This window comes from Alligator mississippiensis, chromosome 2, assembly GCF_030867095.1.
Source record: "Alligator mississippiensis isolate rAllMis1 chromosome 2, rAllMis1, whole genome shotgun sequence".
Lineage (NCBI taxonomy): Eukaryota > Metazoa > Chordata > Crocodylia > Alligatoridae > Alligator > Alligator mississippiensis.
The window spans coordinates 296,148,796-296,163,921 of record NC_081825.1 but is presented as its reverse complement, the minus strand read 5'-3'; the positions used below and the strand labels follow the sequence as shown (position 1 = coordinate 296,163,921).

Sequence of the window (15,126 nt, the reverse complement as noted above, 5' to 3'; positions counted from 1 at the left end):
CCCCATAGGCCGGCGCGCCCCTCCCACGGCCCAATGGCGTGGCGCCGCGCCCTGGCTCCGCCCCACAGTCAGTGGTTGCAACCGTGAGGCGATGGCGGGGCTGGAGCTGCCGCCTCACGCGGCGGCGCTGCCGGTGCTGCGGGCCGTGGAGATGCACGCGGGCGGGGAGCCGCTGCGGGTGGTGCCGGCGGGGCTGGGCCCGGGCCCCGAGGGCGCGACGCTGCTGGAGCGGCGGCGCCACGCGGCGGCCGAGCTGGACCACGCGCGGCGGCTGCTGCTGCTGGAGCCGCGCGGCCACCGCGGCATGTACGGCGCGGCGCTGGTGGCGCGGAGCGAGCTGCCCGGCGCGCACCTGGCCGCGCTCTTCCTGCACGGCGCCGGCTACAGCGCCATGTGCGGCCACGCCGTGCTCGCCCTCGGCCGCCTGGCGCTCGACTACGGGCTGGGCCCCGCGCCGCGCAGCCCCGAGACCCGCGTCGTCATCCACTGCCCCTGCGGGCCCGTCGCCGCCTTCGTGCCCTGGGACGGGCAGCGCAGCCGCAACCCCGTGCGCTTCCGCAGCGTGCCCGCCTTCGCCGCCGCCGCCGGTACCGCCGCCCCGCCCCCAGCACCCCCAGATCCTTCCCTGGGGGCCTCGGGTGGGGGTTGGCCGGGCCCTGTGGCTCGTGGGCCCCCCGGCTACAAGGTCTTGCCCTGTGCTTGGGGCGCTTTGGGTCGGGAAGGGAGGTTGCCCCTCCGCGGTGGGACCGGTGTGCGCGGGGCGGCGGGGGTTGCCTTCCCCTGGCGGGGACCCGGCCTCTCCCCAGTGCACGCTGCGCTGCGCCTCGCCCTGGCGCGCTCCAGGGAACGGGGAGAGAGGCGCTACGTATCCTCCGTTGAAGGGCAGGAAGAAGCAGGCGCGAGGGAGCCAGACTCGGCGGGCCCCGGCCAGGCGGGAACTGACATTTTAACAAAGTCTGTACCGACTCTTGACTCTCCGCAGAAAAACTGGGCTAAGTGTGGACCTGGCAGATGAAATCCGTGACCAGGTCGGGAGGAGGAAGAAGCCCGCTCGGTCGGGCTCTCCGCAGATGAGGGCCTAACGTTTCCGAGACCTCTGGCTCGGCTGCAAAGGGCAGAGCTGGGGATAGAGTAGAGGCCCCAGGATGTGATCCCATCCCCCGTAGCGTGCTCGTTATTGCATAACCCTGCTCGGCTTTGTAAGTAGCACTCGGGGTCTTCAGTCTAACGTTTGCCCACGTCTTCCCCCTCCACGCACTAGCCTCTTGGCTGATCGGCTTCCTGCACCTCTTCCATCCCAAGACCCTTGGTGTCTGTCTGCTTGTCCAGTTAATCAGCTGCACGTCTCCCTCCCGCTCTTCCTAATTTAGTTTTTACCAGTTTTTATTGGGATCTCCAGTATTGTCTTCGTTGATTCCCGTATAGCCTTGTGCTCCATTCTTCCATGTTAGAGCCTGCCTTTCCATCTTAGTTCAGAGTAAAGCTGGCGGGGTCATTTAATCAACTTACAGCTGCATTTTTGTTGGGCCCCGCTGTATTTATAGATGTTGGGGGCTGGACGGGACCTTACAAGATCATTGGGTAAATCTGATTGCTTGCCCTGTTTTAATGAGCACAAGGGAAGTTGGAAAAATCTGATTCTTCTTGCCTGAAGAGCATGACTTGCCTAACAGGTTAAATGCAACTCCTCAGAATACAGTCCTTGAACTTGGAGAAAATTGTGCCCTCATTTAGGACCAAACCAAACTTCTGTTAATCCAGGAGTTTTTCGGTTGACTAATGGAACTTAAAGACTTACTACTTGTTTACTGTCTTCTGTGTTTATATGTCAAGTTGTCTTCCCTATCGCTGTGCTAACAGTTGCACTAAAATCAATGGGATTGCACTGGGGGCAGACTAGGGACAAATTTGGCTCCACGTGTTAAGAATATAGGGGAATGGTCTCTGCGCTCGTGCATGTATATTGTTTCCCCGTATCTCTGCATAGACCTGACAGTTGATGTCCCTGGCTACGGGAAGGTGGTGCTTGACATCGGGTATGGTGGAGCTTTCTATGCCTTTCTCAGCGCAGAGAAGTTGGGCCTAGATGTTTGCTCTTCAAGTGTGAGAGATCTCGTGGATGCAGCAACTGCAGTCACAGAAGCAGTGAAGAAGCAGGTACAGTCGCATGCCTTCCTACCCTGAAAGCTTCTCTAGCCATGTGCTTTGTTTGCTGGGGAGAGTGGTTTCTCTTGGAGTCTGTTAACAGAGTTGTTACGTTTCCTGTATAACATGGTGAGAAATAGCAGACCAATCTTTCTCAGACCTTTGTGGCTTCTGTCTAGTTGTCATCTCATAATCCAGTTACTGTTAAGCTCTTTGAATTGGTACAGCAGTGGTTCTGCAGTACCTTATGGTGCTGTTGAGATCCTTTTTAAGGGTGCCATCGAATGCCAGTCAATATTATCATTGTTAGGTGGGCAATCACCTGTACACGATTCGCATGATAAACCCAAAAGATTTTACGTAGGAATCCACAGTCTCCCAACGGTTCTGAGCCACTGTGGCCTTTCTGAGTTCTTTGGAATAGAAGAATTGCTTTATTATTTTTCTGCACACAAAAAACAGGTGAGAGCTAAGAGCTGGCAGTTTTCAATGCCTTGAGTCTAAAAAGGTTGAAATCTCCTGTGCATGGGGAAAAGGGTGACTTGATATGCAGATGCATGTGAGGGCAGAATGTGTCATGGTCTGTCCAGCAATTGTAAGGAATGCTGTTAACAACTGTCTTGAAAATTGGGCATGGGAGAGTTTTTCAGGGACACGGGCCGGCTGTCTCTAGTTTAGTGTGCCCTGTTGCTGATAGCCACCACTAGCTGCTTCACAGGAAGGTGTAAGAACCCTGTGTAAGGCAGAATTAGAATCGTCTACCTCTTCTTTTCGGTTTTACATTTACTGTCTTTTGAATTGAAAGTATTTTGGGGCCTTTGTAGTGATGTTGGTGGCACAGATTCCATATAACTCCCCAGTGCACATGTGCGTCTCACATCAGTGTGTTAAATGAAAAGGATGTATGTGTAGAGCTGGAAACTTCTTAGAACAGGGCTGTCAAAATCATCTGGCGCCATGGGCGAGTGGTGCAGGTCTGGTTCATGGGCTAGATGAATGGTGTGGGGTCAGCCTCATGAATCAGATTGGGCTCACAGTTTGGCCCCGCGTGTTGGATGCAGCAAGCATCCTGGACTGCCCAGAGCAGTGCTTGTGTAGTGTGTCCTGGACCACCTCCTCCCCCCACTCCTGGGCCGTGGGGCTGATCCACGTTTCTTGATACTGTTTCTGAATTGCTCTTTAACAGAGAAAAAGTTCTGTAAAGCTTCATTTGTACTCTGCTGCCTTTCTTCCCTTAGCATATTACTAAACTGCAGCCATTTTGTGTTTGAACATTGTACCATATAACCGTAATAATACACAGCACCTAGCTAGGACTTTGTGTTTTCAAAGCTGCGTACAAAGATTGACTGACTCAGTAGCTGTACAAAATAGCCAGGCTCCTTATTTTATTGGTAGGGAAACCCTGGCACATTGAAATGAAGTGACTTTTCCAGTCAGTAGGTGCCTGCAGGTGTGGACACAGCATGACTGCGGTAGGTTTACTCTAGGTATTACTCTATAATCAGCAAATGCATAACTAGCTGCTTAAGAGGACGGCACATAATAAGTGCTATTATGATAACTGGGTAGTAGGTGGAGGAAGCTAGTGAAGTTACAAGGATGTTGTTGCAGAGGCAGGTTGAAGATGCCAGACTTGTACTCACTTTGAGGTGTGACTTTGCCTTGGTGTGACTTACCCAGTGTCAGACTGCGTCACACGTCTGCTCTCCTTTTACTTTGCCCAAGACCTGTCATGGGTCTGTACCCTGTGTCAGAGCCCAAGTTGACCACTCTGGAGTTGCTTGCTATATTCAGTCCTGTTCTAGTCTATTCTACCCCCATATTGCCTCCTGAGTGTTTGAGATTACAGAGCAGTATGTCACAACTACACATTAGTTTAAAATTGTTGGGTTTATTTATTTGAAATGTGCCCATGGCTGTAGCGTGCCATGGCAAAATGTACCCACTAGGCTCTTAGTATTCTGTGTCCATTGTGTTGTATAGACATATACACCCCCAGCCAACAGTAACATGCTGGTGGGTTTTAGTCAAATGAATGATAGACCAGAAAGATGCCTCTTGATTAGAGAGCTAGAATCAGTCAAGTCTAGCCCAGTCCCAAGTAGGGGGTGCACCGATAAATGGCTTTCTGGCCAGTACCCGATTATTAACCAGCCACATTGGCCGATACTGATCCAGTAGTCGATATGCAGCTTGGCAGCTTGGACAGCAGCTCTCTGCCAGTAAGTCTGTGTGGGGGGAGGGACATGGGGAAAGGAAGGGGCATGGCAGGAGCAGATCGAGGCCCCCACAGGAAGGGAAGGAGTGGGGCAGGGGCAGGCGTTGCCCAGCCAGGCATGTGACCCTGTCAGGAGCGGGACAGAGCTGCAGGTGGCTCGTCCACGGGGCACAGGGAGTTGGGGAGTGGGGGGGCAGCTCCCTGCTGCTGCACATACCCCCAGGGGAGGCATGTGTCCCCCAGATTTGTGTGTGGGGCAAGGGCGGGCTGTGGGCTCAGGGCGAGCGGCTGTGCTGGCCTCTTCCCAGTGGGGGTGCTGTGGTGGGGCTGTGCTCGGGGCAGGCGGTGGTGGCGCTGGGAGGGGTGGCTGCAGGGAATTGTGAGGTGCCTGTAGCCAACTCTATAGCCGCCCTGACCCAGCCCCCACATCAAGAAAAGGCTGGCATAGCCCCTGGCCCTGAATGTGCAGTGGCATCAGCCCATGCACAAATATGGTGGGGGGAGGGAACATGCCCTCTGTGTCTCCCCAAGGTGTGCGCGCACTGGCCGGGAACCACCCCAGCCCCCTGCATCCCCCGGATGAGCCACCCTTGGCTCTGTCCCACTCCCAGCAGGGCTGCATTCACCACCATGGCTGGGCAGCACCTGCTCCTGCCCCACTCCCTCCCTCACTGTGGGGTCCTCAATCTGTACCTACCCACCACAGATTTACCAGCTGGCTCTCCAAGCTGCTGGGTTGCATCACTGGCAACATGCATGCTGCATCTGTGCGTGTGCACAGCACTTATTGGTGACATTATCGGCTACACTGGCCAAAAAAAGCTGATTGCCAATAATGTTAATTTTCCTTTTATCGGTGGTGATCCGATATGGGACCAATATATAAGTGCACCTATAGTTGCAAGGATTCTGAGGGTTTGTGTTTCCAGGTGAAATTTTGCAAATCTACAATTTTTAGACTTAAAAGAACCTGAAATAAGGAACTTGGTTTCATCGTTATTAAGGAAGCCATTGGCATTCTTGGGAAACCAAAAAGCATGCCTAGGTCTCCTTTAGAAAGCTGTTAGAACTGTAGCATTAGGGTAGCATCTCTGTCTACATCTATCACCTTGGGGAAGCCTTATTGCAGGTTGGTGAAAAGATCTGCTTGGAGCATTGGTTTATTAATCTACTCTCTGTGGTGTTTCCTAGTTCAAACCTCATCACCCTGACAGTGAAGACCTTGCATTCATCTATGGCACCATCTTAACAGATGGAAAAGATGCATTCAGTGATGAGCCAACCACCAACATCTGTGTGTTTGGAGATGCACAGGTATGAAAGCCCGCTACTTGAACCGTACGGGGGGAATGACTTCCTGTGCCGTGTGTATTCACAGGGTACCTGGCACATAAAGCTTCTGCTGCCTCTTGTGCTGTGCAGAATGCATAACTTCGATTTTTATACTTCAAAAGATATTGGAGTCACTCTTTCCTAAAATAGTGGAACCCAGACCATTCATACCCAGGTGGTTCACAACCTGCTTCATTCTCAGCATGTTCCTGAATTAAGGACAAGCTGCTCAGCTCTTTACCTCAGCTTTTACTTCCAGCCATCCCATGGAGTTGATTGGAGAGGCAGTGTCCTTTGAAATAACACCCAGTGAGCAGTTGGAATACCTTGGAGGCTCTGCATAGCTATTTACTTTGGTTTTACAGGTACTTTAAAGCTGGCTTGCAAACCCACATTTTCATAAGGGCTACAGAATCTAACCTTTCAAACTGGCTGTGCTGTGCTGTGGAGTACATGATTTCAGTACAGTGAGAGTAAAAAAGTTGCTGCAGACTTTAGATGTGTTTTTGTCCAGGACTAAAGATATGCTTAGTTGGTGAGATTCCCTCAGTTGTCACAGGACAGTGATCTGCAGAACAGCAATTACATGTACCAGCAAATTCTTTCGCTAAAGTAGGAGCTGAAGTAAGTGGCAAGCCTGAATGCAGCGTAGTTTTAATGCTCTAGATCAGCGGTTCTCAAACTTTTGCACCTTACGTCCCACCAACCATTTTGTCAAAAAGCCCTGGTCTCACTACGATAAAAACAAAAAAACCCTTTTTCCAAGAAGTGTATTTTTACGTTTACATGCATTTTAGGCCCCCTACCTTTCTCAGGAATGCCACTTGTTTTGGAAAAGTCCCACCCACATGACCTCTGTGATTGAGAAACACTGCTTTAAATAACACCTAGAAGTATTGAATTAACTTGGTTCCTTCACTTCTGCCTGAATCTACTGAATTTCCTTGGTATTTCTTGTCCTCTGACAAAGCCATGGGCCAGAAAAGTACTGCCCAATTGTCTGCATTCATATGGGATGGAGCTGGAGTGGGGTGGGAGGCTAGCATTTGTCTTTTCTTGAAAGTCTGAAAGAACTCAGCCATATTTCTTCCTTCCTGACTTAGGTTGACAGGAGTCCCACAGGCTCTGGCGTGACTGCGCGTATTGCCTTGCAGTACCACAAGGGCCTCATCAAGCTGGACCAGACCAGAACCTTTAGGAGCAGTACGACTGGTTCCTTGTTCACTGGGAAAGCTGTGGAGGCAAGCAATGAACTCCTCTTGTCTGCCTCTCTTGCATATTTGGTGCTTGTCCAAGTAACAAGCTAACAGCATCAGCTTGTAGTGGGCATGGTGCAGCTGTCTCTGAACAGCTGTTCCAGCATAGTTGCTTCTGATCTGTAGTATTCCTCCTCTTTCAGCCTTGGGCTAGTTCTGAACAGAGGTTTGACAAATTGGGTGTTGGTGAGGAGTACGGTGTTAAGTGTGAATACAAATTAAAGTTCAATAGGAAGTGCTTTTCTACACAGCACTTAGTTAACTTGCAGAAGTTGTTGCCATAGGGTGTAGAGGGAGACAGTATAGCCAGGTTCAAAAAGGGATTGGATACACTTATGGAGGCATGTCTGCCGAGAGCTATTGAATAGAATGGCCAGGGATGCATCCTCTGACATCCCTAAACCAGTGATGATTGATGCCAGGGGGCTGGATTACTCCAGACCTGTACTGTACATATACTCTTCCTGTAAAACCTCTGCAACGGCCACCTTTGGAGACTGGATACTGGGTTAGATGGACCATTGGTCTGACCTAGTACCGCAATTCTTAAGTTCTTTATTGTCCGTGAGGAAGAAGGAATGATACTAGGAGACCTAGAGTAATTGGGGACATTAGCAGAAAATAAAATGAAATTTTAAACGAGGGGATAAAGCAGTCTTGGATGTCTTGGGCAATGTCACGTAGAGAAGAGATTCAGTGAAAGCTGCTGAAGTGACCCTGCTGAAAGAGACATGGGGCTGCCAACAGTGGTTTAGTATATACAGTGAAATGCAAGGAAAAAAGGTGGGGTAAATTTTCACTTTATAGATTATAAACTAAGAGATATGTAGCATAAGCTTTTCTGAACCTTTTTCTCACTTTTTCAGAAAAAAGCTATGTAATTTAGCACACACTGGGCCAAAGACCCTTCTGAGTAGGAGTAGCAATCCTCTAGTATGGCTTTAATATGAGGAGAGCCAGAACCTTTCTAGGCAGCTCTGGGCACCAACTGTTCAGAGAGAGATGTCCAAACTGGAAGGAGTTGAGTGAAGAGCACCAGCAGCATGGTCTGTCACGGGTTTAATTTACAAAGGAGGATTGTCACTGTTGCTGAACTCAAGGAACACCTGAAAGGCTGCCGACGCACGGTAGACCTCATAAAGAGGAAGGGCAAGGTACTGGAGAGGGAAAGGTTGAACAACTCTGAATCTTCTCCAAAAAGCTATTTGACCCAGAAAGAGCAAGAGTCCAGTAGCTGGACTTGCTGGAGATGATTCCAGTTCCATTCAAAGTGCAAAATGATTGAGCTAGCAAATGTCATGTCTGAGCATTGTTCTGCTCTGAGCGCAGTAATGGTAGCTGGCCGTCCTGCAGCTCCAACCAGAAGTCCTTGTGGAGGCTTCTGGTTTTCAGTGCTATATACAGCAGCAGTGCACTTCCTGCCCCTTTCCCCGCGAGCAGGCTGTGAGGCTGTCTTATACCAAAAAGAAGCTTTTGCCAGGGTGTGGCTGATTTGCAGACCCAGGGGTGGATTAATAGGGCCTGGAAATAGGGAAGGAAGGGAACTTGTTGGTTTTGGTCCTGGGGGTCTGTATGTCTAATCGAGGTAACAAGCAAGTGGATAGGACACCTCCCCCCCCACAAATGCCCTTTCCTATGCTTCTACCCTGAGAGCACTTTTCTCAACACACCCAGATGCCTAAAGCAGGCGAGGGAAAGAGCTACTTCAGCATAGGAGGAAAGTCATCTGGACCCAATGGACAGGCTATAAACCCAGTGGGCCCCTTGCTTCAGTGAAGTTGCCATGTGTAGCAATAGATTTGCTTATCATCAGACATAGGGTCTTGGAGCAAATGGAGAGGTGATCTGGTAGCCATGCCTGACATTGCAGTGCAAAGGCTTTTGTTTACTTGTAGTTGTAACTGGGCTGGGTTGAAGGTTGCCAGTGCAGTGTTATCCGTGGGTATGAGGTGGTTTCTGTCCTGACTGTATAGTGAGACTCTGTTTAACTGTGGAAAATACCTGTATGCTAACTAAACTTGAACCTAAACTTCTTTTGTTCTCAGGAAGCAAAGTGTGGTGATTACAATGCTGTCATAGTAGAAGTCTCGGGAGAAGCCTTTTATACTGGAACAGCAATCTACACTGCGGAAGAGGAAGACCCTCTGAAATACGGATTTCTCATAAAGTGACCTTCTTAGCCCTCATGCAGTAGAAAGCATTTAAAGAAGAGATCAAAAGCATGGTCTCTCTCTTCTGCGGAGGAAGGAAATCTCACAATATTTACCCAACCTTATAGTCTGAATAGCTTGCTGCATTTCTGGAGAGTTTAAAAATAAGCTGATTTAAATATCCTAGAGTAGAGCTAGAAGACTTTAGTGGTATAATGATTGCTGTTCACTATAAAAGAATATGGCCTGTAATCTCTCTGTGTAGCATGAACATAGATCATGCAAGTCTATTTGAAACGGCCTTCATTGTGCTTTGCAGGTTTGTTTGTTTTTGTCCATGTAGTGGTAGACTAGTAAAGAAAGCAGGGTTTAAAGGAGCTTTTTTAAAAATGTTACACGCCTCTCCTAAAAACATAATGTACTTAGCCTCATCTCAGTGCAGAAATACTATTAAATTTGTGTTTCAACCTCCTATTTCTCCTCATGATTCAGTTTTTGTGACATGCCTTCAGTCCCCAGTAACTGGTTCCAGGTACTTGGTTTGGATGGTTTATTTTTCATTGACCTTCTCAACTCTGACCATGGCACCATTCTTTTCTGAAGTCTCAAATTCCCAGTTCATTCTTGTTCAGATCTGTCCACAAGTTTTCCTGCTCGCATTATGTATCACCTCTCTAGACCCTGCTACTCTCTACCCGATTACTACTACTACTCCTATTTACCATTTCTCCACTTTTTGGCTATGGATCTATTAGACTGCACCTGAAGGAAGTTAATTGTTATTCTTTTCATTCCATACTTCCTTCAGCATCTGGTTCTTCCAGCAATATAATCCTTCCGTCCCAATAATGTTATCAACATCTCCAGGCATGTTCTCTGGCATTCCCTTTTGTTTTTGGATTAGAAGACCTTGGGAGCAGGGACTTATCTCTCTGACATGAAAAAAACAAAGAAATGATCAGCAAAACCCATGATTTTGGTAGGACCAAGATTTGTCCCTCTATTTGTAAAATGTTGCAGGTGACTGTAGCACTATGCAAAAGAATATGGAATCCACTATGGCTTATTATGTGCTTCAACAACAGGAAATGTTCTAGGGAGGAGGACTGCTATGAAGAGATGCTATTTCCAGTTGAGGTCAGATGGATACCATCTTGTGCCAACCTACTAAGGAGGGCTTTAAACTAGGTTCCATTGGGGATGGTGAGCAAAACCCTCCAGCAACAGAGGAAACAATCCAGAGGGGAATGGACCAGAACAAGCAGCTCACTCTGAGAGAGGGCCAGAGAGCCACAGGACAGCAAGAAGCAGCGCAAAATGGAAAATGATAGGTCAAAATGCAGAATATATCTGATGTATGCAAGAAGTACGAGGAATAAACGAGGTGAGCTGGAAGCTGCGGCCCGTGAAAAGAGCTATGACCTGACTGGCGTCACAGAGACCTGGTGGGACAGCTCTTATGACTAGAATGTCAACACTGAGGGTTGCATATCAGAGTCCTTTCTTCCAGGACGGGTTTGGGAGAAAAGCTGGTGACATTGCCTTGTATGTCAGGAACATACACACTTGTTCCCTGGGTTAGGAGGAAGAAAACAGAGCAGAATGCATTTGGGTGAAGATGGAAGGTGAAAGATGTGGCACCTATGTAATTGTGGGGGTTTATAACAGGCCACCAAATCAGGAAGAGGAGATGGATGAGGCAGTCTTCCAGGAGGTGACCAATCTATCCAAAAGCTATGGGATGGTCCTGATGGGAGACTTCAATTTTCTGGACATCTGCTGGAAGAACAATACAGCCAAATATAAAATGTTGAGCCTAACTTGTGTGGAGGACAGCTTTTTGTTCCAGCAGGTTGAGGACACAATTAGGGGATCACTTATCTTGGAACTTCCCCTGACCATGGGAGGAACTGGCAGGGCATGTGAAGTTGATGGGCAACTTAAGAGGAAGTGATGATGTGAATGGAGATGGAGAAAGCATGAGGTCAGCAAAACTAGGGCACTAGATTTTAAAGAGGAACAGTTCACCTGACTCAAGGCATTAATAGGTTTGGTGCCATGGGAAGATAGGCTGAAGGATAAAGGCACAAAGGAGGGCTGGGAGCTTCTAAAGGGCAGTATTAGAAACCCAACAAAAAACTGTTCTGGCATGATGGCAGCACAAAAAGAATGACAGACCAATGTGACTGCACAAGGAGCTTCTAGGACAGTGGTTTTCGACCTTTCTTTCATTTGCAGACCTCTAAATAATATTTTGAATGGAAGTGCAGACCCCTTTGAATTGTGAATGTGGAAACTCATACTTTTGTTTGATTTTAGTCATCTTTTCTAGACCCCTTAGACATATTCTGTGAACCCCCAGGGCCCACAGACCACAAGTTGAAAACCACTGTTTTAGGACGTCTCAAATGCAGAAAGAGCTGCATCTGGCATGGGAGAATAAAAACAAGATGAGGAGGCTCTATAAGTATGTTGGCTAGAAAAGAAAGACCAAGGAAGAAGTGGGTTCACTATTAACTAGGTGGGGGGAATCTTTCAACAGAAGATGCAAAGAAGGTGGATCTATTCAACAGCTACTTTGTCTCAGTCTTCACAAAAAAATGAAGCTGCACCCAGTTACCTAATAAGAATTATTTGGAAAAGGAAGAGGACAAGCTGAGGGAAGAGATAATAAGAGATGGTCAGGCAGCTTTTGATGGGTCCGAATGAATTCAAGTCAGCAGAGCCTGATGAGCTTCATCCCAGGTTACAGAAGGAACTGAGAGGAGATCTCAAAGCCCTTGGCAATAATATTCATGCAGTTGTAGGGGATGGGTGAGGTACCAGAGGGTTGGAAAAGGGCCATCAGTGTTTCTCTTAAACAGAAGTTCCCTGTAGTTCCCAGGGAACTACAGAATTGTTAGCCTCACGTTAGGGCATGCTCCAGTAACTTAGCAGGTATTAAGGAAGTCCAAGTGCAAGCATCTGGAGGAGGCAAAGCTGAACACAAGCAGCCAGCATGGATTTACTAAAACGAATTGTATCAAACAAACCTGATCTCTACCTGTGATAAAGTAACTACTTGGGTGGATGGGAACATAATGTACTTGAGTGGATGGGAATACAGCTATGGATAGAGTGTATCTGGACTTCAGCAAGGACTCTGACAAGGTCCTTCATGACTGTCTCAAACTGGAGAAATGTGGGCCAGACAAAACTATATGATGGATAGATAGGCAACCGGCTCACTAACCATGAGCAAAGGGTAATTATAGATTTCATAGACATTAGGGCTGGAAGGAACCTCGGAAGATCATTGAGTCCAGCTCCCCGCCTGAAGGGCAGGAAGTCAGCTGGGGTCATAGGATCCCAGCAAGATAAGCATCCAATTTACTCTTGAAGGTGTTCAACGTAGGTGCTTGAACCACCTCCGGTGGCAGGCTGTTCCAGACCTTGGGGGGCTAGGACAGTAAAGAAATTCTTCCTTATGTCCAGCCTGAAACGGTCTTGCAGGAGTTTATAACCATTTGGCCTCATCGTACCTTGGGGTGCTCTGGTGAACAAACTCTCCCAGATACTGGTGGTCACCCCTGATAAACTTATAGGTGGCCATCAGATCACCCCTGAGCCTGCGCTTTTCCAGGCTAAAGAGCCACTTGGCGCTCAGCCTGTCGTTGTAAGGTCTGTTTTTCTGACCTCTGATCATGCGTGTGGCTCTTCCCTGGACTCTCTCGAGCTTCTCCACATCTTTTTTGAATTGTGGAGCCCAAAACTGGATGCAGAACTCCAGCTGCAGCCTTACCAAGGCCAAGTACAAGGGGAGAATGATGTCCCAGGATTTGCTTGAGAAGCATCTGTGGATGCAAGCCAGTGTTTTGGTCGCTTTACTAGCTGCAGCATCACATTGCAGGCTCATGTTCATCTTGTGGTCAATGATGACCCCCAAGTCTCTTTCTTCCGTAGTGCTAGCCAGCATAGCACTGCCGAGCCTATAGGGATGCTGCAGGTTTTTCCTCCCAAGGTGGAGAACCTTGCATTTTTCAGTGTTGAACACCATCAGGTTCTCATCCACCTGTTTGCTGAGCCTGTCCAGGGCAGCCTGGATCGTTCTCCTGTCTTCTGGTGTGGATGCTTTGCCCCAAAATTTGGTGCCATCAGCAAACTTGGCCAGTCTGCTTCTGACTCCAACGTCCACATCATTAATGAAGATGTTGAACAATATGGGTCCAAGGACAGAGCCCTGGGGGACCCCACTGGTGACAGGGCACCATGACGATTGACTTCCATCAATTACCACCCTCTGGGTCCGACCACAGAGCCAATTCCCCAGCCAGCAGATTGTGGTGGACCCAAGGCCACAATTGGCCAGTTTCACCAAGAGGTGATCATGGGATACCAGATCAAAGGCTTTTTTGAAGTCAGGATATATGACTTCAATCTCCTCTCCCTTGTCCAGGTGATAGGTCACCTGGTCATAGAAGGTAATGAAATTGGTCAAGCAAGACCTACCCACAACAAACCTGTGCTGGCTATCCCTCAGGATGTTGGTGTCGGCCAGTCGTTTAAGGATGGCTTCTTTAATAAACTTTTCTAAGACCTTCCCCAGGATAGAAGTCAGTTTGCTGGATCCACTTTCCTCCATTTCTTGAAGATAGGCACCACATTGGCCTTCTTCCAGTCTTCGGGCACTACACCAGAGCACCAGATGCTCTCGAAGATCCATACGGCTGGGCTATGATGCTGGCCAGCTCCTTGAGTGCCCTGGGGTGTAGATTTTCAGGGCTGGCTGACTTGAAGGTATCCAGCCTCTCAGAGTGTTCCTTCACGAGGTCAGCATTGATGGAGGGCAGGGGATCTCCCTCACCCAGACCTCCCTGTCCCGTAGCGGGCATGGGCATCCTATGGGACTGATGGAAGACTGATGCAAAGTACCCATTTAATAGGTTGGCTATTTCCTGGGTGTCCGTTGTCAGTTGTCCCATCTGGTTCAGCAGGAGTCCAATGTTGCCCTTGCTTTTCCTCCGGCTCCCCACATATCTGAAAAAGGACTTTTTATTGTCCTTGATGCTTGAAGCTAGTTGGAGTTCAGTTGCAGCCTTGGCTTTCCTGGTTTGCTCCCTGCAGGACCAGACCAGTGCAGAATTATAAACATATAAATGGATCCATGTCAGAATGGCAGGATGTTTTGAGTGGAGTCCCACAGGGATTTGTCCTGGGTCCAGTGCTGTTCAAAGTGTTTATTAATGATTTGGATGCTGGCATAGAAAACATCTTGAGCAAGTTTGCAGATGACTCAAAACTAGGAAGGGTTGTGAACACAGAGGATGAAAGCGCAATGCAGAAAGATCTCGACAGATTGGAAAGCTGGGCTGTAACCAACAGGATGAAGTTCAATACTGACAGTTGCAAGGTGCAATACCTCAGGGAATATAGTCAAAAATACAAATACAAAATGAATGGCACTTTCCTGGATGGCAGCAGTCTATGGAGAAGGATCTGGAGGTCATGGTAGATCTCAGATTCAATATGAGCCTGCAGTGTGGTGCAGCTGCACAAAAGGTGAATGCAGTTTTGGGATGCATCAATAGAAGCCTTAGGTATAAGACACAGGAGGTGATCTTGCCTCTCTACTGAGCACTGTTTAGGCCTAATCTAGGGTATTGTATTCAATTTTGGCTTCCATATGTTAAAAAAAACCATGGAGAAGTTAAGGAGGGTTCAGACATGGGCAACAAAAATGATAAAGGGCTTGAAAGGTAAGTCATACAAAGAGGCTGAAGGAGCTAGGTATTTTCAGGTTGTGGAGAAGGTGTTTAAGAGGGGACATGCTAGCAGTCTTCAAACACTTGAAGGGCTGCCATAAAGAAGAAAGAAAACACCTTTTCTCTTGCTGCTGAGAGGAGGATGCAAACCAAAGGCTTGAAGTTGCAGTGAAGCAGGTTTATATTGTATATTAGGAAAAGTTTCTTCCCTGTTAGAATAGTGAGGCAGCGGAATAGCCGCCTAGGGAACACGTGGACTCCCTGTCACTGGAGGTGTTCAG

General features: G+C 48.4%; 1 protein-coding gene across 1 annotated transcript; it reads left to right on the top strand.

Moving 5' to 3' along the window:
- The first annotated feature begins 69 nt into the window (after positions 1-69).
- Positions 70-9,578, top strand: L3HYPDH (trans-L-3-hydroxyproline dehydratase). The gene is made up of 5 exons (XM_019480017.2): positions 70-587; positions 1,988-2,157; positions 5,558-5,680; positions 6,802-6,939; positions 9,000-9,578. The coding sequence occupies exons 1-5, from the start codon at positions 92-94 to the stop codon at positions 9,123-9,125; spliced, it is 1,053 nt and encodes a 350-aa protein (XP_019335562.2). The 5' UTR covers positions 70-91; the 3' UTR covers positions 9,126-9,578.
- Positions 9,579-15,126: the final 5,548 nt, after the last annotated feature.

Coding starts and splice junctions, on each gene's coding strand:
- L3HYPDH (XM_019480017.2), top strand. CDS start 92: ATGGCGGGGCTGGAGCTGCCGCCTCACGCGGCGGCGCTGCCGGTGCTG. Junction 5,681..6,801: donor GTGTGTTTGGAGATGCACAG/GTATGAAAGCCC, acceptor TTCCTGACTTAG/GTTGACAGGAGTCCCACAGG. Junction 6,940..8,999: donor TCACTGGGAAAGCTGTGGAG/GCAAGCAATGAA, acceptor TTTTGTTCTCAG/GAAGCAAAGTGTGGTGATTA.